The sequence below is a fragment of the Mustela lutreola genome, chromosome 4, assembly GCF_030435805.1.
Source record: "Mustela lutreola isolate mMusLut2 chromosome 4, mMusLut2.pri, whole genome shotgun sequence".
In the NCBI taxonomy this organism is placed as follows: Eukaryota; Metazoa; Chordata; class Mammalia; order Carnivora; family Mustelidae; genus Mustela; species Mustela lutreola.
The window spans coordinates 107625853-107649636 of NC_081293.1; the positions used below are offsets into that span (position 1 = coordinate 107625853).

The 23784-nt window shown below is 55.0% G+C and overlaps 1 protein-coding gene across 5 annotated transcripts in view; it reads left to right on the forward strand.

The window, feature by feature from the left end:
- The window catches only part of TNS3 (tensin 3), a 201825-nt gene that overhangs the window by 46581 nt on the left and 131460 nt on the right, over positions 1–23784 (forward strand). For all 5 annotated transcript variants that reach the window (XM_059170656.1, XM_059170657.1, XM_059170650.1 and 2 more), the window contains one exon: positions 8183–8220. Coding sequence is in view for 3 of the 5 variants with exons in the window: in XM_059170650.1 (XP_059026633.1) it covers positions 8183–8220 (38 nt within the window). In the remaining 2 variants the exon portion in view is untranslated. The remainder of the gene's footprint in view (positions 1–8182; positions 8221–23784) is intronic.

Here is a 23784-nt window from a genome sequence, read left to right on the forward strand (position 1 = left end):
TTTCATGGTTGATTCATCTGGAATTTGCCCTATTTCTGTTATTTTTCACGAGCTAGCTAGTTTTTCCAGGGAGATGTATTGGAAGGTCTGTTTTTGTTTGCCTGAGTTGGGGCGACACCTCCGTCCTGCCCAGAGTGCTCACGTGTGGATAAGCCCATTAGTCGTGTCTGTTTTTACAGGGTATTTTTTAATTTATGTAGCTTAACATCTCTTCCTCTTGCCTATTATACATACTGTCACATGTTAGATTTTTAAAAATCATAGTGTTTCAATAGCTACCCAATATTTTATTTATAGATATGTAATTTATTATTTTATTTTATCTTATTTATTTTATTTTATTTAAAAAGATTTTATTTATTTATTTGAGAGAGAGAAAGAGAGAGAGAGCACGAGAAGGGGAGGGTCAGAGAAAGAAGCGGACTCCTTGCCGAGCAGGGAGCCTGATGCGGGACTCAATCCTGGGACTCCAGGATCATGACCTGAGCCAAAGGCAGTTGCTTAACCAACTGAGCTACCCAGGCACCCCACAATTTTTTTTTTAATTGCTTTGGTAAATTCTTTTTTTACATGGCAGAAAGGAATCTTTGATATCACTTTGTTCTGCTTCTCATTCTGTAATAGGAGAAGACTGATGTTTTCAGGTATATATATCTGTGTATATTTTGTGCTTCTGTTCTGCATGATTTAATAGAGAGGCTAGAACTTCCTATCTGCTTATGCATTCAACCCATTCCAACCTTGCATTAAGTAGGATTCTTCAGAGAAACAGAACCAATGGGATTTTTCAGAAGGAGTTGGCTCACATGGTTAAGGAGACTGTGAAGGCCCAAGATCTGCACTTGGCAAGCTGGAGACCTGGTGCTTAGCTCCAGTCCTAGTCCAAGTTCAGAAGCAGGAGAACACCTATGTCCCAGGTCAAAGATAGTCTTGCAGAAAGAATTCTTTCTTCCTTTGCCCTTTGTTCTATTTGGTTCCTCGCTGGATTAGATGAGGCCCACCCTGGCCTGGGAGGGCAATCTGCTTCTCTCACAGCTTCAGATTCAGATATTAAGCTCATCCAGACACACCCTCCCAGACACACCCAGACATGTTCAAAAATATGTGCGACCAGATATCTGAGCATCTGGTAGCCTAGTGAAGTTGACACATAAAATGAACCAAAGGAAACACGATGTTTCGGCTCAAGTATTTGAGGGAGATCCAGCCTCGTGCAGGTATGTATTTGAAAAAGGAAGCATTTTGAAGACCTTTTCAGACTACTGTGGGTATTCTCTTTGGGTACCAAACCAAGACCCAAGTGATGTTTCTTAAAGCTTAGTTTCAGCGTTGAATCTGGAACTGTAGCAGTGACTTTCCCTACTCTGTTCTGTTAAGATCCATGAGTCTATCTGGCCCTTTGAGTGTATGTATACAGCCAGGCGCGACTGTTGGGACACCATACGGTGGTCATTTGGAAAATTCTGGTTCAATGAATTCAGCAGAGTTTTCTGGATGTTAACACATTTGTTATAAAATACCAAGAACCCCCCTCCCCCATATTTGTTCATTTCAGTGTTGAGTCTATCAGAAAAGTGTAGGACTTGTCAAGCTCATGGGCATGGATGCATATCTCCCCAAATTGTAATTTTCACTCGAAATTTCAAATTTCGTCATTGACCAAATGCTGTCTGTCCGTTGTTTTCCTCCCCACAGCAGGCGTGCTTTGTTCACTGGTGAGACTGATGAGCACGCATTCTTTGCCTGGCGTTCTTTCAGACAAAAGTGGTGTTTTCTGAGAGGGCAGCTCATCAGCTGCCAGCCTCCACCCACACAAGAGCTTCTCCTAAGCTCTACCACGCAGAGGAACTCTCAGTGCGCATGTCCCAGCTGGTCTCATGGAATCGTAAAAATATGAGAAAAGAATACTGGTTAAGCAGTGTGTCCTGAAACTATGTACTGAGTATGTGGTGGTTCTCAGGAGACATTAGGTGACTTTTGTTATGTGTGTGGGTGTTTTGTCTCCCTGGGTCAGGTGCTTATGTGCAGAGGTGGCAGGTGTGTGAAGTGGTGATGGGTTGTGACCAATAGGCACAAACCAGTGGAAAACCAGGAGAGTAGGCACTTGCTGTATCATGAGGGTGTTTGGGCAGTTGCTGGAGGAGAATCGGGGTGACATGGATACAGGGTCACATGAGGGTTATGTGGAGAGAGGTCCGTGGAAGCAGAAAGAATGTCCCAGTGGCCTGTGAGTTTGGCCTTGGGTGGAAGATTCCAACCTTGCTATTTACTGGGTGCTCAGCAGCCAGAAGTGAGGGACATTGAACTGCAGAGAAGATACAAAGAGGAGGTGTGTGGAGAACAGAGCTGGTGCATTTGTGTGGCTCTGGACCAGGAACAGTAATAGAAGCAGTTGCACTCTGTGCATCCGAGGAGCTCCCAGCTGGCCCTGTTCTGTATGGTGTGTTCGACTGTCTTCCCGACCACCTGTGTCACAGGTGAGGAAACTGAGCCCCAGGGTGTCGGGCCTCTGCACTTCAGCCTGGAGGATGTGCTGATGCTTTCAGCAGGAAGAAATTGGACAAGGGTGTTGACAGAGCAAAAGGCCATGAGAGTAATGAGGCAAGTGTGTGTTGGTGTTTTTTAGTGAAAGGGACATTTTTGCATTTAGGATTAATGGGATTCATTTCATTTTCATGTAAGTGGAAGTAATGGGATGCCAGGAAAACTACAATGAAGATATTTGTGTAACGCTTGTATTTGACAACATCTACATTTAGAACCGTCAGTCATGGTTTCAGGAGGCAGAGTCATGGCCTTAGAAAATGACGTAGTGATGGGCCCAGAAACGTTGAGATCAACATGTTGATTTTCATCTGGGAATGGGGCAGAGAGTCTCTTAAAACCTGCACAGATTCTGCTCCTTATAGGAACCACTGAAGTTTTTATAAATGATTTTTGTTAACACAGTAATTCAGGACTGTTGATACAACTGAATGTTGCATAGAATTTATAAAAGTCTAGTATTAGAAACAAATACCGTATAAAACCCTGTAGAGTTCGCCAAAAATTGTTAGAACTAATAAGTGAATGGGGTAAAGGGACAGGGTAGAACATCGACATACAAAAATTGGTTGTGTTTCTGAACACTAGCAGTGAGCAATCCGAAAGAGAGATTAAGAACAGAACCTAATTTCCAGTGGCATCAAAAACATTAAAATACTTAGGAATAAGTTGAACCAGTAAAGTAAAAGACCTGCACTCTGGAAACTGTAAGACACGGAGGAGCACACAAACAGGTTGTTGCGTTGGAAGAATTAATACTGTTGAAATGTCCATGCAGCCCAAGGTAATTAGCAAATTCAACACAATCTTTATCAAACTTTCAATGGCATTTCTTATAGAAATAGAAACAATCCTAGAATTCAGATGAGATCACAAAAGACCCCAAATAGCCAAAGCACTGTTGAGAAAGAATGGAGTTGGAGGCTTTACACTTCCTGATTTCAAACTATATTACAAAGCTGTAGTGATCAGAACAGTGTGGTTCTGACATAAAAATAGGCACATAGACCAATGGAACAGTATCAGGAAGCTGGAAGTGAACCCGCACACGTTTGATCAACTATTTTTGACGAAGTTGCCAAGAACCCATAATGGGGATGGATAGTCTCTCCCGCAGCAGTGCTGGGAAGATGGGCGATGATGAAGCTACACTTGTCTCTTTACCACTCAGAAAAAGTAACTTGAGCTGGAATCAAAGACTTAAATGTAAGACCTGAGCTCATAAAAGGATCTGAAGAAAACAGAGGAAAATCTCCTTGGTGTTGGTCTTTGCAACGATCTCCTGGATATGACACCAAAAGCAAACATCAACAAATAGGACTGTATCAACCTCAAAAGCTTTTGTACAGCCAAAGAAATCATCAGCAAAATGGGAAGGCATCCACAGAATGGGAGAAGATATTTGCAAATCTTATGTCTGATGAGGGATTATTATCCAAAATAAATGAAGAACGTCTACAACTCAATAGCAGAGAACTAAATAATGGGATTAGGAAATGGGCAAAGGAACTGAATGTCACTTTCCCCAGGAAGACATCCAGTTTCCCAACAGGTACATGAAAAGATGCTAAACATCACTTTTCATCAGGGAAATGCAGATGACCATGAGGTGTCATCTCACACCTGTTAGAATGATTGTCATGAAAAAGATAAGAGATAACAGGTATCGCTGAGGTTGTGGAGAAATGGAATGCTGTACACTGTTGGTGGGAATGTGGACTGGTGCAGCCACCATAGAAAACAGTATGGAGGGTCCTCAAACCTTTAAACCTAGAATTTCATATGATCTGGTAATTCTACTTCTGCATATGTATTTGAAGGAAAGGAAATCGTTAGCGAAATCTGTCCTCTCTTTCTCATGTTGTTCACAATAGCCAAGATATAGAAGCAATCTGAGTGTCCATTGAAGGATGAACAGATAAAGAAAATATGGTATATAAATGATGAAAAATTATTCAACCACAGAAGAGGGAAACCCCGGAGTCTGTGATAGTTTGGATGAACCTGGAGGACACTGCTAAGTGAAATAGGTCAGAAAAAGACAAACGCTTTATGGTGTCATGTATATGTGAAATCTTAGAAACAAAAACAAAACCCCAAAATACCTCAAATTCAAGAGAAACAGAGTAGAAAGGTGGTTTTCAGGGTTACGTGTGGGGGAAATGGGCAGTTGCTGGTCTGAGGGCATGAACTTTCAGTTGCAAGGTAAGTTAGGGGATCTACTGTACAGCGTGATGACTGTGGTGAGCGTTACTTCTCTGGACTCTCGACATTTGCTACGAGAATAGATCTTAGGCATTTCCTCTCTCTCCTTCACACACCCAGGTAGTGATGGATGTGATAATTAACGTGATTGTGGCAAATATTTAACAATGTAGACATGTATCAAATCATCATGTTGTACACCTTAAATATATACAATTTTGTCAATTACAACTCAGGAAAACTGAAAGGAAACAACAGGGCACGAGCACCCGTGCTGGGGAGAAGCAGGCAGTTGGAGTAAACGTGTACACCGTGTCCCTCTGGGCTTGTACAATTTTGGAGATGCACTTTGTTGGGGGAAGTTCTGGTGCTTTCCATGGGCTTCGTTCTCCCTGGGGACTGTCAGAGAGGGCGGGCCCCTGCCTGTGTGCATCTGATTCTGAAAGCAGACCCAGGGCATGTAGGATCTGAGGTGTCATGGAAGGACCCCAGGTCCCGTCGTTAGACATGCAGAAGGTCTGTGGCTCTTTCTCTGCGTGCAGGGAAAATCCAGCCACCCTGTGTGATGGAAGGTGTTGCCGTGGGACAGCTGGCGCATGGTGGGCACTCCTCCTATGTCCGCTGCTATCCGCCCCGTTCCTGCCACTCTTACAGGAGACTGGTGCTTCCCAGCAAAGCACACCGTCCTGGATGAACTTGGTCTGGTGGGGGGAGAAGGACACAGAGATGATTTATGAAGGGAGGGGCAGTGGGATGAAGGCTGGGGAGGAAGGCCGGGGGCTTCAGGAACACAATAGCCCAGCCTAAGAGGAGTGATGGAGGGCTTCCTGGTGGAGAAGCTGGCTGCCTCCTTTCGTCTTGGAGAGAGAAACAAGTCAGCTAGACACAGAAGGGTGTGTGGGAAGTTCTAGGCAGAGACAGTGGAACAGAGCCAAGGGGGTGTGTGGAGATGGTGTGAGTGAGGCTCTGGGTCGAGGGGATGAGAGGATGGGGCAGGGCTGCTGCTGCCGGCATGGGGATCCATGTTGGGGAGCTCGATTTTGTCTGTAGGCAAGAGGATTGGAAACCTGGCCTGGATTCTGCCCACTTCAAGCATTTGTAAGTGTTGAAAAGGCCACGTGTGGCTGGATGGGGAGTTGGGTGGAGATGGGCCATAGCTGGGTTTCACTTGAGGGGGTGGTTACAGGACCCCAAGCAATAGCACCTGGGAAAGCATCCTGCACACGGCCAGGCACAGCCCCCAGAGGTTGTCCACCAGATCGCCGCTATTCCGAGGAAAACCCCAGGGGCTGTCCATAAAACTTTAGGGATCGCCAACTACCTCCTGGAAACAATGGGTTCACCCTAGTGCCTGGCTGGTTTACACGAGGTCACTGTGATTAGTTAAACCTTGTGAAAGTAATGGCTTCGCCCTACGCTGGCCATGGACTCTCTTATGGCTGAGTTGGCCGTCCACCATGGTGTGTCACACCACTTGTCACCTTGCCACTGACCAGAGCCCTTTCTGGCCCATCATAGTGAGTATCTTCTGCTGCAGATGAATTACTCCAGAAGCTGGTGCCCTGCCTGGCGGCAGCACTCACTACTTCTCCCTCCTTCTGTGGGACAGGCATCTGGGAGTCACGTGGCTGGGCGGTGCGGCTCAGGGACTCTTGAGAGGCTGCAGCATCTGAAGGCACGACCAGGGCCGCACCCCTCTCCAGCTGGCCACACACTGGTGCTCCCCATGGGGCCCTCTCCAGGGGGCTGCTTCGGCACCTGGCTGTCCTCAGCAGGACTGGCTTGAGACTCGGGGTGGAGTCTGTAAGTCCTGCGTCCTACTTCATCCGTCGACCAGCCACGAGCCACCGGGGGAGGGACTGCACATGGGCACGGGTCCACGGGTCACTCAGGCCATCTTGGGGTCTTACGGCCATGAGAGTCGTGCCCCCGTCCCAGGCTGCCAGTAGACTGGCCACCTGCCTGACTCAGCATGTGGGCTGAGCATCCTTTGGGGCCAGGGAAATTATTTCCCTGCATTCCTGCTAATTCTCACTTACCTGGAAGCCAGGGGCCTCTGATGATGTCCTCGCTCCCTCGGGATCTCACGCTGGCCTCCAGACCCGGCTGTGCTTCTGTCCACGTTTCTAGGCTGGCGCGGAAGCCCTTTTTATTCCAAAGGCAAGTCTGTCTTGATTAGAAAATCACTCATCGCCTTTGTGCAGTGCACCCATTAGGAGACGCAGAGTAAACGTTTGTCTTTGTGCATAATCTCCCAGACCTTGGAGGCGTAGAAGACCATTCGGAAAATAGATCTTGCAAAGATAGCGCTGCTGGCTGTTCTCTGCCGGAGTTGCTGTCACCGCCAGCCAGCGACCAGGTTACCTGCCTGCTTTATCCTTCTTCAGTCCTACAGGACCTTTAGGAGTTCAGCGTTCCCATCCCTAGCTCTAGGAAGGAGAGGGTTGGTGTGTGTGTTGGCAAGTAGAGGGTAACCTCTGGGCTTCCAAGTGCTGAGCCGTATTTGGGGCCCGGCTCCTGGCCCCCACCAAGGCCTTGTTCTTTGAGGACCCTGCTTGTGTACGCTGGTGTCATGTTTGTCGTCTCAAACCAGGGTCCCTCGATGGCATCACAGTCGTGCCGGGAGAGGCAGCTGAGGTCCAGAGAGGTCACTGGTCCTGCCCTGGGCTGCATGGCTGTGGAGGGCTGTGAAGGCCCCACCCCCACACGCCCAGCCCAGGTTCCCTCCCCCACGCCCCAGCTGCACCCCTGCCTTCTCTATGCTGGCATCTGGCGGTGGCTGGGGCAAGCTTGCGGGCCCGACCCGCATGGTGGGGGCCTAGGGGGTGCTCCCTGGCAGGCCGCCCAGCCGCAGCCTCCCGAGGGCGGGTCTGTGAAATCCCCATTGGTTCTGGCTCTAAGTCTGCACTGTCTGGGCCTCTGAACGGACGCATGTCTCTGCGCTCGCACAATGGCCCGGGTGCAGGGACTCCTCTGCGGGAATTTAGACGTGGATTTATTCTGACAGTCCGTTCCCAGGCCATCCGGAAGCGTGGGGCGTGTGGCGCTGAATGGGCAGCTTGGTTCTGGTTGAAAGGCACCAGTTCTGAGGCGGGGGGGTGGGGAAGGGGAGGTTTCCCGTCCCTCTTTGGGGGAGAAGCTGTGATTCCCAGGCTGACATGGAGGCTCTGCAGGGCTGGAAGTCCGCACGGCTCTCCTCCGGGACCCAGGAGAGCCCGCGGTTGTGGCGCGGCGTCTTCCCGGTGCTGCCAACCGCAGGGGGCCGGCCAGGGCCTTGCCCGCCGGGTGCACCCCGCCCGCCTCTGAAGCCAGCCCCACGTGGCGAAGGCAGACCTCCCTCTGCCCCGATCTTCAAGGGCGGGCAGTTTGCAGGTGGGAGATGGGTTACTGCTGAGGCTGCTGAACGCATACCCCGTCTTTCTCTCTCTTCCAGCCTGCAAGTACTCCTGTCACAAGCCATGTGAAGCCAAGGTAAGCTGCTGCTTCCCGAGGGCCGCACCCCGCAGTGGCCTCTGCTGCCTTGGCCAGCGGCCACGGGCGAGAAAGGGGCTGCTAGACGCCTCGGCAGGACGCATACGTGTCATCTCGGGAGGAAGCTGTAGTGCTGTGGTTCTGTGCTCCTAACTGTGGAAGGGGACGCTAAGAATCTGGTTTCAGATAAGAATTTGGTGATGGGCCCTGCCCTTGCCCCCAGCAGATGCCCCTTCTCTCTCACAATTGCATTCTTGGGGTGGAGTAGGCATAGGGTTTGGGGCGTGTACCTGGCTTTGAGGATTTGGGGGGCTTCTTTAGGGCAGTTTTCTTGGGTTGGTGGGGTGGTCAGGCTGTCAGGGAAGTCGAGGCCTGACTTGGGGAAGGTTGCCCTGGTTTTCGAGTTCCTTGGAGGGGCTGCATTGCCGAGGGTCCCCTGAAGCACTAGAGGCCTGGGCTGCTTGGTCGGGTTGGGACTTGGACTAGTGGAGCAGTGAGGAGGCCTGGAGCTGGCGGGTGGACAGCTGTGGGCACCCCGGGATGGAGGCCTGGGGTTCTGCCCGGGTCACACATCTGCACCTCCCACATTTTCCAGGAGTGCATGCATCGTCCCCTCTGATTGGCCGGTCCTGCCTCGGTGGGAGCCTCTCACATATCCATAGGCCGCCCCCGTAGCTGGAGGCCCAGGGAGATGGGGTTTTAGAGTGTGTGCAGAAGTGTGCACTGGAAGCTTGCTTCGTTTGCTGTGGGGTGGCTCCTCGCGATGATTTCTGTGGGGAGGGATCCCGAATCCCTTCTCCCTCCCTGCCACATGCGTGCACGCACACACATGTGCATGCACGGTTCACACCCATGCAGGAACACAAGCACACACAAGCTTGCACATGCACTCGCACATGACAATTCAAGCTTGTGCGGGAGCACACCCACGTGGGAGCACACACACACACCTATGCACACACGCTCACACGCGCACAGTTCACACCCACGTGGCAGCACACGGACACATGCATAACTCACACCCACGTGGGAGCACACGCATACGCACAGTACACACCCATGCTGGAGCATGCACACACACAGACACAAGCATGTGCACACACAGTTCACATACATGTGGGCACACACGTATGTATGCACACAATCCACACATTTGCATGCACACACTTCACACGCACACATTCATGCAGACATCTGTTCGCTCACATGCACACACGTACACCCACAGCAAGAACGACAGGCTACTCTGGCCCTTTGTGTTTTTTCAAGAAAGAGATTAAATACCTTTTCTTTTTAAATTTTCCGTGATGGGGGATTTGGAAGGCAGGAGAAGTGGAGAGCGTGGTCCAGAGCCCTGCGCTGCACTGTCACCCCACCCCAAGGCCAGCAGCACCCCTGCCGTGCCCTCTGAAGCCGCAGTCCCCTGCTCCGAGATGTCGGATGTGGGTGCGAGCAGTTTTAGGAACAGGCTCCTGTGGTGGGGCCTCGGGGCGTATCTGCTTCCCTTCTGGTCTCGCTCCGGAGGGGCCCCTTTCTGGCTGAGGCCAGGTGTTCCTTGCTGGGGCACACACCGGGCTGCTCGTTTCCAAGCTTGGCTTTGTCTGCAAGTGCGCTGCTGTCTTGTGTGTGCTGTGTGCTTCTGAGTGACGTGTCAGAGCACACGCGTTCTCTGGGTTTCCCGGAGGGGCCCCCGCCCGCATGCTGGGAGGGTTGAGATGTGCAGGGCCGTATGGCCAGCCCGGACCCTGCTGGTTGGCCGTGGAGAACTGAGCAGCCCCTCCCCCGCTGTCGGCACCACGTCTTGAAGGCGGCCCAGGGCTGGCTCCTTGGAGGATTGAATTCTTCGGCTCCAAGAATATTCCAGAAGTCTTAGCTATCACCGATGATGGCGTTTCTGGCCACAGTAATTGGCATTTTGCTAAGAGGTAGATAAGCGTTTTCTCTCAGTGGATCGGGGCTGGGGGAAATGTATCCGCGGTCATTTTTCTCGATAACCCAGCTTTCGAGGCAGGAGGGAATGCCACCAGCAAAAACAAAGCCCCTTCTGATTTCAGAACCGTAACACCGTCACCACAGGGCGCAGAGCGGCCATACGTGCCCAGCCGCCACTGGAGATAAGTGGGGCCGCTCCGTCTGCCAGGAGCTGAGACGCGGCTCTCGCCGACAGCGTGAGTGCGTGTCACACGCAGGCTGCCTCAGGGCCCGGGGCTCCCTGGGTTTCTGGCACACAACCGCAAGGCTTCGGTTTAGAGCGCAGGCTTTAGCCTAACGTCCGACCTGGCCCAACTGCTTACTGACTTGGGGAAGGCAGGCGCTGTGGGTTCCTTCTGTGATGCCTGCAGACTTAGTGCGGACGCGGAAGGAGTGACAGAGGCCGAGCATGTGAGTGTGTGGTGAAGCCCGCTGTACCGGCTTCACCAAGGACAGAGCCGTCCTGCAGAGCTGGCGCCGAGCGGGGGGCTGGGGGCTGGGGGCAGAGAAGCCAAGGCAGAGCGGGGACCTCGACTGCCACCGCCATGAACTGAGGTCATGGTCTTCCTGGCCGACGGGCAGTATGGCCCCTCCAGCGAGGTCTTGGGCTCGGAGGGCACAGAGAGGCAGAGACGTGGGCTGTGATTCCCCGTGGGGACTGTGATCCCCATGCCCCAGCGGGGGCTTCTCGTCCACTGCGACAAGCCCCCCGGGGCTGCGGTTTCTCTCTGTGGGCAATGGGTGAGCGATCGGTCCACAGTCTGACGTGAAGACAGCGTGCTCTTAGCTGTTAACTATGGTAATCTGGATTATTTAGGTTGTAGGGAAGGCAAATAATTTAGGTTTAATGGCTGGGAAGTATGGGGTTGCAAATACTTTGCTCGGTGGGAGGCTGTGCTGTTTTCTGGAGCCTTGTGAGCTGCCTGGGCAGTGTGAGCTGGTTTTTTCCGGCCGCTGGCTAACTCACGGGCATGAGCCGTGGGAAGGAGGAGAAAGCCATTGTCGGGAGGCTGGTGATGGGGTCCAGGTGGGACCACGCAAGTATGGCAGAGGTGGGGTCCTGGTGGGCTTTGGCAAGTGGGTGGGAGCTCTGCAGAAGTGGGAATCCACGCTGTCCACCCCATGGCCCGGGCACGGGTCCCTTCCCCGTCCGCCCAGACCACACACTGCTCTTACGGGAGCCGTTGGTCAGGAGCACAGGGTATGCCGACCACCACACAGAGTGTGCTGTACTGTTGTTTTGCAAACGTAAGGCCCCACATTGGGATAGCGCAGTGAGTTGGTGGGGCTGGAGCCTGCCCGTGGTGGTAGGGAGCGGTCATCTCGTGGAGGGTTCCCACGCTGGGCTCGCGTGAGCCCCCTGCCATCTGTCTCCAAAGCCAGGGCTCTGTCCTCAGGCCCCTTAGTCCCTTGCATAACATAGATGTCCAGCTCACCTCTTCTCTTTTCTGGATGTGCTTTGATGGGACCCCAGGGCTGGCCCCCTTGGTGGGGTGGGAGCCCCCTTTGGGAGAGGAGGGAGCCCTGGGCGGCTGCAGGGGCCTCTGTGCCTTGTCCCCATGTAGCTGTCATGTGGTGGCCAAGCTGGGAGGCTTCCAGCCTCTCAACAGAAGCCACGAGCTGAGACCGGCCCACTGTTCCTCTCTCTGCAGGTTGAGCCGCGGCCCTCCCCAACCGCCCTCCCTCCAGAGCCTCTCATATCTGGAACCTAGGCAGTGGCGGCCCCTCCTGCCGCTGCCTCTGCTGGCCTCATGCGCCGGCGGCCCCCGAGTTCTGGCTGTGGTTCAGAAACCTCAGTGACCTGCCGGAGACCGCGTTTGCCAGGTGGCCCCTCTGCCATGAGGCCCCGAGCCTGTGGGGTCCTCAGAACCACCGTAGATGCGGGTCCAGGGTAGAGCTGGTGCCACTGGCGTAAGTGAGGAGTTTTAGCCAGGAGCTTCGTCCGCTGGTGCCCTGGATCTCCAGACAGCTCTCTTCTCTGGTGTGCCCCAGGTGTGGTTCGTCGGCTCCTCCCCGCTTCCATCCAGCGGATGGGGGCTGCTGTCACACAGCCCCCGCGTCCCAGCGGTCAGGGCGTCGGGTTTCAGAGTCCCCAGCTCTGTGCGTGCTTCGTGCTGGCCCATGTGCCTGGCACCCCTGTTCTGAAGTCTCCAGACCCCCCAGCTCGTGCCCTGCTGCCCCTTCTCTGGCCAGAGCCCGTGGCCCACCCCCGCAGTGTCTGGGGCTGCACCAGGAAGGATGCACGAGGGCCTGGGACCCACCAGCCCCTCCCGGGTCCTTTGTCCCCCCGAGTGAGCTGCAGCTTCTTGGCGTCACTCAGGCTTCTCAGAACTCCTTGGGAGATGCCGGCAGAGCTGGGCACGTCTCCGGAACTTGGCTGGTGGTGGGGCTCTGGGCCTTGGGGGACGACTTGGTTTGTGACGGATGCCAGCATCGCGGGTTCGAGCCTGTGCTGAGGCTCCCGCTCTTGCCTCGGTCCCCGGTTTTGCTCAGAAGCCCCAGCTCAGACTCTGCCGTCAGCTCCACGAGAGACTTGTTTCATGGTTTTCATTCATCACGAAAGTACTGGAATCCATGCGTGGTGTGGTGCGGTGACTTACACTTGCGCCTTCTGGAAGGTTCCTCCGAGAATGTTCTTTCCTACCATGTCACATTCGGTCCGTGCGTCTTATGATCCTTTATAGACACCGCCTGGTGGAGGCTCGTGTGACAGCTTCGCCCCTGCCCTTTGTCCCTTGTGTCTGCGGGACGTGGTGGGAGGAATGGTAGTGCTCGTGGTTTGATGTATTTTTAGCAAATTAATTCCAGGGTGTTCCTGGACTCCCCTTGTCTGAAGGGGACCTTCCGTGGAGGGGATCCCACACAGTTCCTTGGGTCGTCCATGCACCTGAGCCCGAGCTGGGGGCATGAGGGTCCGTTCAAGCAGGCCGGCTCGCAGGAACGTGCAGGTGCCCGGTGCAGGGTGGGAGACGGGGTGTTGAGGCCGGGCTGCCCTGGGGCCGGGTTTGAATGTAGACAAAACCAAGAAGGAGCAGTTGGTGTGTCATTTTCCTCTCTCAAGTGTTAGTGATGGGAATCACCGCTCCCTGAAACTCTGCACTGGGGGGACTCCTTTCCTCACGCCTGCCCTCCTCTGGGACAGCAGAAGGAGGCCGTGGACCTTTCTAGGCACAGCTGTGGGAAGCAGCTCGTGACCATGGGGCAAAGACAGCAGGGTCCGGGCTTGACTGCCCCGTGGTAGCGGTAGACGCTCGGGCCTTCCTCTCTTTCTCTACTCAATCAGAATGTGGACCTTCCCTCAGAAGGTTGGAGAACTGGGTTCAGCAGCTGGAGGGAACTGGGGCCCAGGGCTTCTAGAGGGAGTGTGTCCCGTCGCAGTGCTTGGGGTAACTTGGAGCGGCACATGCCTCTGGAGACTGTTTTCTCTGCGGTCAGCGTCCTTATTCTGCTGACTCAACTGTGTCACAGACACAGAAGAGCCCAATCCCTGTGCATCTCGTTCCCAAGTGTTTAAACGACAGGAAAGGATGGTGTACTTCCCTGTTCTCTTCCTGAGAATGGGGTCTTCCCTGCTGAGCACACAGATCCCATTTAATTGGCTTCGCTTGTGCCCCTCACGCAGCCTGGCTCCAACCTGCGAGAGCTTCTACAAGGTCAGTGGAGCCTGGCCCTGCTGCCTTGACTCTGGCCGGCTCTGGGGCTCCTCCCAGGGGCTCCCAGCCTCCCACTTGTCTGGCCATCATATTCCCTGTGTCCCTGGCATCCTGCCTTGATACTTGCTGGCTGCAGCCCAGGCTCATCCCAGGGAGGACTTTGGTGGTGCTCTTGGGTGGTGTCCTGAGGTGTGGTCCCACAGGGACAGTCAGTGGCATGGCAACGTGATCCCCCTGCCTCTCTGCACGGGCTCTGCTTTCTGACCTGCTGACCTCCCCGCTGGGGGGATCCGGTGACTCTTCTAGGCTGCCACGTGCTGTGGACCAGCTTGCATACCCCTGTACTACGGCGTGTGGCTCCCATGCACTCCAGGTCACCTGTCATCACTTTTGTCATAGAAGCCATGTCCCCTCCACAGACAGCTCTGGACTTGGGCGGCTTGCCGCTTGCCTGTGTCGACGGCAGCCCTGGCTTCTTTCTAGAAGGCACTAACTCTGCATTCTTCATTCACCCTCACTGGCAGCTAAGGGCTTCGTTCACGACTTTCTTGTCTGTACACAGTGCCGTCTTTCACCCGGCAACGCACACATTCCTATCCGTTCAGAGTCTGTCTGCATTGTGCGGCTCGGCAGGGTCCTCCCAGCTGTGGGTACCCCACACCCTCCCCGGCCTGCCCGCGCCTGGCGCTCCTGCTGCTTCCTGGAGCGCTCTTCTCCCGGACCCCTCGCTCTCCTGCCCTCAGGCCGCAGGTGCACCTGTTGGAATCTGCAGACGCCTGTGGTCCTGTGCCATGTTCCCGCCCTGTCCCAGCCTCGGCTGGCGGGTCCTGGCAGACAAGGCATACACGGGCGTGGGTGTCAGGGAGCGCATGCTGGGCTGGCGTCCTTGCTCCCCACTGGGATCTTTTCGTGCTCCCTGGACACCACAGTGGGTGCTCCTTCTTGGGATCGCCGGCCAGGTGCTCACTGCTGCTGCTGCTGGGAGCCCATGTGGTCTGTGCTGGCGCCTGGCAGCGTGGACTCGCACAGACAGATTTTGGGGACTTTCCTGGCCCTGCTGGGGGCCGCGCTCCAGCTCCAGGCCAGAGACCATGGTGCATCCAAGAGACGAGGTCCCTTCTCAGAGTCGCCTCTCCGCTGCCCACTCCTTCCTTAACCAAGCCCCGGGTTCCGGCCGGGGGACTCATCACGTCCCTGCTGGTGATTTCCCTGCCTCCTTCCCCCATGGGAGGGACGTGCTGGTGGCCTTGGGGGACCTGTATCTTGGTCCTCACAGTGTTCGCTCCCACCTTTGGCTGCCCTCTGCTCGGTGGCCGGCCCCGGACGCCATCCCCCTGCTGTCAGACCATGTGTGTCCCCGGACAGCTTAGGTCAGGCCCTCAAGGACAGATGCCGGGGTCAGGACCGTGCCTGCTGCCCCCGCCTCAGGTGGCCGTGGGTGACTCCGCACGTTTGTGGGGCCCGTGGCCTGTTCCTGCCTCCCGTGGGAAATCACCAGTCCTGGTGCCAGCTTTCTCCTGGCGGCGACTCCGGAGGACAGGTTTTTGGAGTGAAACCCCCTTCTGCCCACTTTCAGGGACAGGATGGCGACCCTGTAACAGCTCCAGAGTCTCCACCACCACGTTTCAGTTTGTAGAATGCAGCTTCCATTTCACTCTGTGTTTGCTTTTCATCTTGGAATGCTCTTCATGTCGAGCAGGGATCCGGGAAGCACCGACCTGCCGTTTTCCTGCAGGCAGAGCTTGGCTCACCGGGCCTGTGCCTCTGCACATCTGGCTCTAAACCCCGCAGGTGTCCCCTGGGCCTCACGCTGCTGGGCCTGCTGAGCCCTCTGGCAGGAAGGTACCCTGGGTTGCAGCTTCGTGGGGGGCCAGGGAGGACAGGATGCTGGAGTGACCAGCACGGGCTGTGGGTTCAGAATGCTGATTCCAAAGCCTTTATGTTACTTTCTGTCCTCTTAGAGGCTTTTTCTGGATGTTTAAAAGGCACGTGGCAGGTGTTGACTGGGGTGTCGGGGACCTGTTGGAAAGCTCTGTGCTCCCCAGGGAGAGCAGGGGGCCCCATGGAGGGGCAGCAGAGAGTCACCCCTGCATTTCCAGGCAGACCTCGGTAGACGGGGCCGGGGCTGCAGGCCGGTCTCGGGCGTCCCCCCAGGATCCTGGCTGCAGTGAGACTTTGTAAGCACGAATGGAAGCTGAGCTTCCGATGGGGTGAGCCCATGGTGCCCGCTTCTGGGCTCCGACTGGGCCGGCTGCCTTTGTGCCACCCAGAATCCAGAGCTGAGTGTTTCCTTTTTCAGGTCTGGTGATAAGTCGCACGCTGTCAGAATTAGTCGTGTGCCCTTCTCAGGGTGAGGGGACAGTTGGTGAAAACCAAACTGTCCGTTATGTTATTCTTAGACACTGTGGACAGTGCTTTTCTGGGGGCGTTCCGTTCAGCAGCCCTGCCGGGAACGTACCATTTCCTTCCTTAGAGGCCTGCGGCGTGTTTGTGTCTTCTCTCCTTTTCGTAGCAAGGGCCGTGTTAAAAATGGACCAGGGCAGGATGTGCCGCAAAACTTGTGCTTTGTAGGAATGTGTGGCCCCCCACATTATCTCTCCTGGCCCGTGCACCTTGCGCCCAGTGGCTGCCATTTACCAGGTCTGGGGTGGGCGTCCAAGCCTGGGCCAGGGGCGTTTTCCCCCATCTCCCCGTCTGCCAAGACATCCCCCCACAGGGTGGTTCATGGAAAGTGTGGGGCGTGGCTTTGGCAGGGGCGGGGCTTGGTGGGGGCGGAGCTGGTGGGGCTGGGCTTGGTGGGGCGGGGCTTCGTGGAAGTAAAAGAGGGAGGGGCTAGACTGAGCAGAGAAAGGGCCATCTGAGCCTGTCAGGTCGCTGGGAGAGGGCATGCGGGGGACAGGGGACACAAGGCGCGCCTCTGAGGCAAAGTCCAGGGACTTTTCGGTGCTATCCAGCTCACCCTGTGCTTTTGACAAACTATGTGTGTGTTGTATCTAAAGTAAATTTTTAAAAAACATTTTGTTAAGATTTTATTTACTTATTTGAGAGAGAGAGAGAGAGAACACAGGCAGGGGTAAGTAGGAGAGGGAGAAGCAGGCTCCCTGCTGAGCAAGGAGCCTGAAGCAGGCTCAATCCCAGGACCCTAGGATCATGACCTGAGCCGACGGCAGACGCTTAACCAACCGAGCCCCTCAGGCGCCCTAAAAAGTAAGTTTTTGTTTGAAATAAGCACACGGTTAGGAAAGTCTCATGTCATAAATACAGGCTAGTGGTTTTGAGCATGGACAGTTGGGTGTGACATGCAGGTGGGGACTGTGTGCCCTGCGCCCCTCTGGGACATGGTGAAGGACACATCTCCTAGGCGCCAGCCTGCCTTCTGGTCTTCCCTCTGGTGGGGGCGCCGCCAAGTCACCCGCGGAAGGGCCATGGGTGACACAACCCGCTTCTCTCGTCCCAGGCGAAGCTTTGGAGAGAGCTGACAGGTGTTAGTGTGGGGGTGACTGTTGGTTTCTTCTGATTAGTTCAAATGAAAGTATTCATCAACATGGGTGCTGTCATTGTGACAGATTCCCCATCACTCAGGTGCGTCCGAAGGTCTGCCACGGCGACACTGGTGAGGAGTGGCTTGGGTTTGGATTTTTCTTGGTCGAAAGGGTTCCGGGAATTCAGTGTGCTTATGTCTCGGATATAAATTTTTTTTTTTATTTTTTTTTTATTTTTATTTTTTTTTATTTTTTTTTTTTTTTAAGATTTTATTTATTTGACAGAGAGAAATCACAAGTAGGTAGAGAGGCAGGCAGAGAGAGAGAGGAGGAAGCAGGCTCCCTGCCGAGCAGAGAGCCCGATGCGGGACTCGATCCCAGGACCCTGAGATCATGACCTGAGCCGAAGGCAGCGGCCCAACCACTGAGCCACCCAGGCGCCCCTCGGATATAAATTTTTAAATGACCAGAAAAGTAAAGGCAGTTTTTTAAAAGCTTCTTAATTTTACAAAAATATATATTTTGTCTTTCTGCAATTAAGTTATGTTTATGAGATTTTCTTCTGGTTCTTTGGCAAACCACCAGCATCTTAAGAAGCTATCACATGCCATCTTCTTTATCTCTTTTCATAAAGATAGGACCTGGAATCTAGTGGGTACTGGCCCCAGTGGTCTGTGGGCTCGGTTCTGGTCCTGTCTAATTTCCAGGGGTCCCGCACATGACATTTCATCTCTGAGGCCCCCAGCTTCCTTGCCTAGAAAGTGAGACCCTCAAGAAGGTGCCCGGCCTCCCCACTTGGCCAGATCTGGTCCGACAGGCTGAAGTACAGGCCTGCGAGCTGGCCACTGAGCAAGCATCCCACCGTGGCCCAGGTGGCCCTTCCCCACCTCATGAAGAAGCACGATTGGGACACTGTTCCTGCAGCAGACTCACAGATTTCTGGTCTCGGATAAATATTGATAACCAGGCGAATTCAGAGCAGATTTTCTCAATTTACTTCTTTTCCATGCTGTGCGAGTATTGACAGGCATTTGCCGCAGCTCATGCCTGGTTGAGTCAGGAAGCTACCTCGAACACTCAACTATTAGCATGCATGTATGAACAGGGCCCCGTCTGGGGTAGGTGTGCAGCTGTGTCCTAAGCTCTAGAAGTTACTAGAATCATAGAGCTTGTCGGGGGGCTGACCCTGAGGGCCCGCGGAGTTGGGACAAACCTGGGCCCGACAAACCCGACAAACCTGGGCCTTACCTTTGTTTCTTGCTTTTTTGGAAGAAAAAATGCAACCTTCAGTAGCTGCTTGCTAATGTGAAGACTGAATGAAAGGATCTGGTGAGTTCCCCACCCTCTGCACCCATGTGCGGCAGGCAGCCCTGGAGAGGGGCTTAGCTGGACCCCTGGTGGGAGCATGTTTTCTCCTGGGGCTACTCGGGTGACTCGGGCTGTCCTGCCCCCCTGGGAGGTCCCAGAGAAGGCAAGTAAATTAATGGAGTCTGGGCTGTCAGCATTTCATGGAACGGTCTCTTTGCACTGCTGCTGTCCTTGTTTGGGGCCGTGGAGATCTGCCCCTGGGCCTCCTTGCCCTCGCCGGTGCGCCCCCACCCAGAGGAGTGCTGTGGGCAGACTGGACGGAGGCTGAGTCACCTGCTCCTGTGGCAGCCCTCCCAGACCGGCCTAGAGGACCCCGCTCCCGCCAGACTTGTAGGAATATCCCGCATTGACCTGCGTTCTCCACTGGTCCCGTCAGACTGAGGGTGGGTGACACAGGCAACATGTGCCCAGCCCCTGGATCCACAGGTAGATTCTGAGCCCCAGAACCTCAGAATGTGGCTGTTTGTGGAACTGGGGTCTCGATGGAGGTGATGGGGCCGGAGGGGACCCCACAGGACTGGCGTCCTGAGACGAAGAGTGGGTCAGGACACAGATGCACAAGGAGGGGCCAGTCATGGACGTGGGGAGGAGATGGCCGTGGACGCGCCTAGGGGAACGGCCCCGACGGCCCAGACTCCATCAATTTACTTGCCTTCTCTGGACGCATCAGGGGAACCGGTTGTGCCGCATGTGGCTCTCATGCCACGCGTGTATCTCTAGCCTCCAGGACTGGGAGGGAAGAGATGTGTGTTCGAGGTCTGGGATCTGTGGGACTGTCCTTGTCCCCGAGAGACTGACGTGAGTGGTATGTGAGCCCCTCTCTGGATGTCAGTGCTGGGCTTCTGTCCTGTCACTGCTCTGCTCCCTCTTTCTGATCAGCTGCAATGATTCTGGTAAACACAATTAAACTTTTATCTCTTCTCCATCTTACATAATGGGCAAAAAAAACATCTTGTGTTTGTCGATCAGTAACACACAGACCCAGAAGTCAGAGCTGTAAAATCATAAAAGATGAGGAGAACACGAAAGATTCTGCCCCCAGGAGAAAATCCTGCCCTCCTCCCTTGGGACTGCTGATCCGTACAGAGACGCGGGGGCCTCCGTGATTCTGGTGGACATGCCCCTCGGGCGTCCGTCTGTCCAGCTGGGTGTGGGGTATGGGGGGGGGCGGGTGCAGCCCTCTGGTCTCATAAAGGAAAGGCTTCGCAAAGATCAAGGAAGGTCAGCCATTCACCCCGTGGTAGCCTGCCTCTGTCGCAATTCATGTTATGATGAATTTTAAAATGATTGTATTTAATGGTGCAAGTTGAGCATAAGGTCGCGCCTTTTCCGGGGCGTCTCTCAGGAAAGTGCCTCTTCAGCCATCAGAGTTGGGCGCCCACCGGTTCTTCTCCCTGTCGCCTTGCTTCGTGCACCAGTGGTGCTGGATGGGCTTACCATGGGCACGGGGGTGCGCTGATTTAACGCGTCTTCGTAACTGGGTTCTTCTGGGTGGACGCCCCTTCCGGGTCTGGGCAAGCGTGCCGTGCCCAGGGAGAGCTGACCTGGCCGGCTGAAAAACATGCCACGTACTTGAGGGCACCAGCTTCTGTGGGCTTCCGTGGCACTTGCTCACGTGGCCAGGCACAACTGGGGCTGTCCACGATTTCAGAAATGTCGGCTCAGCTCTACCTTTCCTTTGCGGGGGTCTTCGCTACACACGCATTTCTGGAGAGCATGGCGGTGTCTGTTTTATGTTGCTCTGTTCGGAGGACAGTTTCGTAAGAATCGGCAACAGCGAGTGCTGGGTTCCTTGTTTTGTTGAGCGAACGTACAGGGAAACGACCCAGGCCATGGGGTGTGAGCTGTAACTTCTGCCCCAAGATCTTAATTTCCAGAAGTAAACAGAGGGGCCGAGTCAGACCCTGTGAGGCGGTCTTACTCCCGCCGGCCCGGCTCAGTCCCCAGGGGTGTCGGCCAGAGCGCTCTGGTGCCTATGGGGAGATGCACCTGCAGGGCTGGGCCTGAGTTGTGTGTGAGTGTGCGGTGACACACGTGCATTCTCCATTCAGACACACCGTCACACGTAGGCACACCAGCACTCACACCCACACTCCCGTTCCTGGAGCACAGTCACCCCTGGGGTGTGAGGCCCTCCCTGTCCTGATTACCTGCCTACCTACCCACCTGCTGGCTTGGGGAGAGTTTCCCATATCTCATGCGGCAGGTGCCACAGAACCAGCTGTGGCCAGTGCAGACCTGTTTGTTTATGGTTGTCCTTGGTTACGGTGACTTGTCCCCTAACACAGCCACAACAAGGCCATAAAATGGTCCCGGGGAAGACCTCTCCCCATCTCTCCAGGACTGTGGCCTTTATCGGTAGCCCTGGTCCTGTCCCCCTCCCCCGCCCCGGGCGGGCTCTGCCCCTCCCCCACCTGCCCCGTGCTCCTGGTCAGAGAGTGAAGCCCTTCCTATAAGGGGAGGAACTTGGAGTTTGGACCCAGTGGGATCTGCCTACATGGCCCGGCCTCTATGGGACTGAGCACTGCACACACCAAAGGGATGCTCTCTGGCTTGCTGAGTGGCAGTGAGGGCCAGCGAGCAAGACCCACAGACATAGCACATGGCCTGCTTGGGACGTGAAGGTGCTCTTGGATGAACTGTGGGCATCCCCGTGAGTGCACCCTGTTGGTGGCAGCCGGGCCCTATCCTCTTGCGACCATTCTCAGCCCACCTTCCAGAACAGGAGGGAGCTTGGTGAGGGAGGTACTGACCAGACTCCAGGGTGCAGCCATGTCCTCCCTCTAACGCACTGGGCTGCACTCAGGGATCTGGGGGCATCCTGCTGTCAGACGGTCCCTGGGAACAGCGCCACGTTGGGGACCCTCCTCCCAAGGTCCCAAAGCATGTGGCAGGTGCTGCCGGGATTTTAGCTTCGTTGGTGAGACAGGCCTGGCTCCTGCAGATCCTGAACATCAAGAAGCATCAGCCCCTGTGTGATGGGGAAGGCCAGGCCCACCTGGAAACAGTCCAGCACCACATTGTTGCCTTTTGGGAAGTGAGCAGAGCAGATGGCCCGCCGGGCATGTGATCTGAGGTTGCAGTAAGATGGGGACAGAAAGCAGGTGAGCGGGCTCCACCTTTACTGACCCGACCTGAACCCCAAGCAGCTGCCCGTGACAAGCTTACCGGGTGTCTCCGTCCCTCGGTGAGGTGGGCGAGCCAAGGCTCGGAGGGGCAGGTGCGTGGCTGGCGGAAAGCCCGGGAGCCATGCTCTGTGCCTCTCTGGTCAGATCGAAGAGCTGGAGGGAAGCCCGAGTGTCCAGGATATGCAAAGGGGGGTCTGCATGGCCATTTACATCCCAGGTTCTGGGCAGGGGGAGGTCCAAGGGGGACCACATGTGCTCCCTGTGCCCTCCCTCCACAGCCCTGCCAGACCGGAGTCTGCTGCCGTCCTCTTAATCCAAGGGAGGAAATGTCCCTTGGAATGTAGCAGGCCAGGCCAGTGTGTTCTCCTAGAGTTCCTGTCCTGGAATCTGGCGTGAGCCACGTCCAGGGGACGCGTGCCCACTGTGTCCGTTCGAGGTTGGTCTTTGTAACACTAGGTGTCCGCCATTCTTGATGTAAATACTCGTTTTCTCTTAGGCCTGCAGGTGGCTCTCCCCTGAGCCACACCTTCTTCTCTGACTTGGCGCTTCTGATGTAATTTCATTTGCAAATTCATTGTAGCCCTGGGATGTTTTTGGTTTGGTTTGCGTTTTGTCACGGGGTGGGTGAACACAGACAGCAGGGCTGTGATCCGTTCTCTGGAGCGGAAGCGTGGAGCCTCGTTGCTTCTCCTTTGTTCTGCTGCGCTGGGGGGTCCACTCTGCTCCTGTGGCCCCGGCTTGTTCTCCAGCGAAGACGGTGGGTTATGCCGTTGGCCTTGGCGAACGCCTCCTCCTGGCCGGCGTGTCCGGGTCACCCCCTCTGTCAGCCGCGGATGGGGCCGCAGGGAGGGGCGGGTCTGGGACTCAGGAGCCCGGGCTTGGAGCCTTCGCCCATTCTGCGGGGGGATGCCCTGGGGACAGGCGGGCAGTGTCCCCAACCCCCTCCGGCCAGGGGCTGGGGGGCACGTGGGAAGCACAGGACCCACCTGCCCTCTGGATAAAAGACCTCCCAGCCTCCCTGTGTGACTGGTGGGTTTTGGGACTGCGAAGGACTTTCCCTTTTGCTGACAAACACATGCTTCTAGGCAGCGAGTGGAAAACTCAAGAATAGACTTTATTTTTAAGGACAGTTTTGGGTTAATAGAGAAGCTGGACGGTACTCTCACTTCCCCCCTGACTTCCCTCCTGATTTTCTCCGTTACCCTGTTGCAGTAACGGGTACATTTGTTATCATGGATGAGTGACCACGGGGACATTTTAGGAAGTCACGTCCACAGGTTGTATTAGGGCTTGCTCTGCCCGTTCTGTGGGTTTGGACAGATGGGTCCCCAGGCGTCCACCGTTAGACCATCACACAGACCGTACTCACTGGACACTTCTGTGCTCTGAGTATCCCCCTCTCCCCCGCGGGCCAGCACCCATCTCGTTACGGTGCCCACAGTTCTGTCTTCCCCAGAATGTCACTGAGTGGGAATCGCACAGCGTTAGCCTCTCTCACTGGTGTCTTTGTCTTGGTGATTCGTACTTGTGGTTCCTCAAGATCTTTTCTTGTTTTGTAATTGCTGAGTAATGTTCCCCAGCATGGGATACAGATAATGATTTTTAAAAGATGGGAGCCCCGGTTCCTCGCACAGCCTCGCCGGGAGTCCCGTAGAGTGGCGCCCGGGGCCCCCTGGGTGCTGTATGGACACTGCCTATGAGCAGACGTGACCGCTGTGCTCTGCGCTCTGTGGGCCTGCCTGGCTAGCCGGCACCACCCCATAGGCGCCTGTCTGTAACTTCCTCTATTTCCAGAGACCCTTTTTTTCCCCCTTTTTTGGTCTTCGTGGTTTATATTTATTAGTTCCTATATCCCCCGTTCCCTCCTCCGCACATCAGGCTTGGACAGACACTTGTATGCAGCTGCGGACACGTGTATGGTGAGGGCATGTTCCTGTTTCCTGGGGGGCGTCGGCAGGGCAG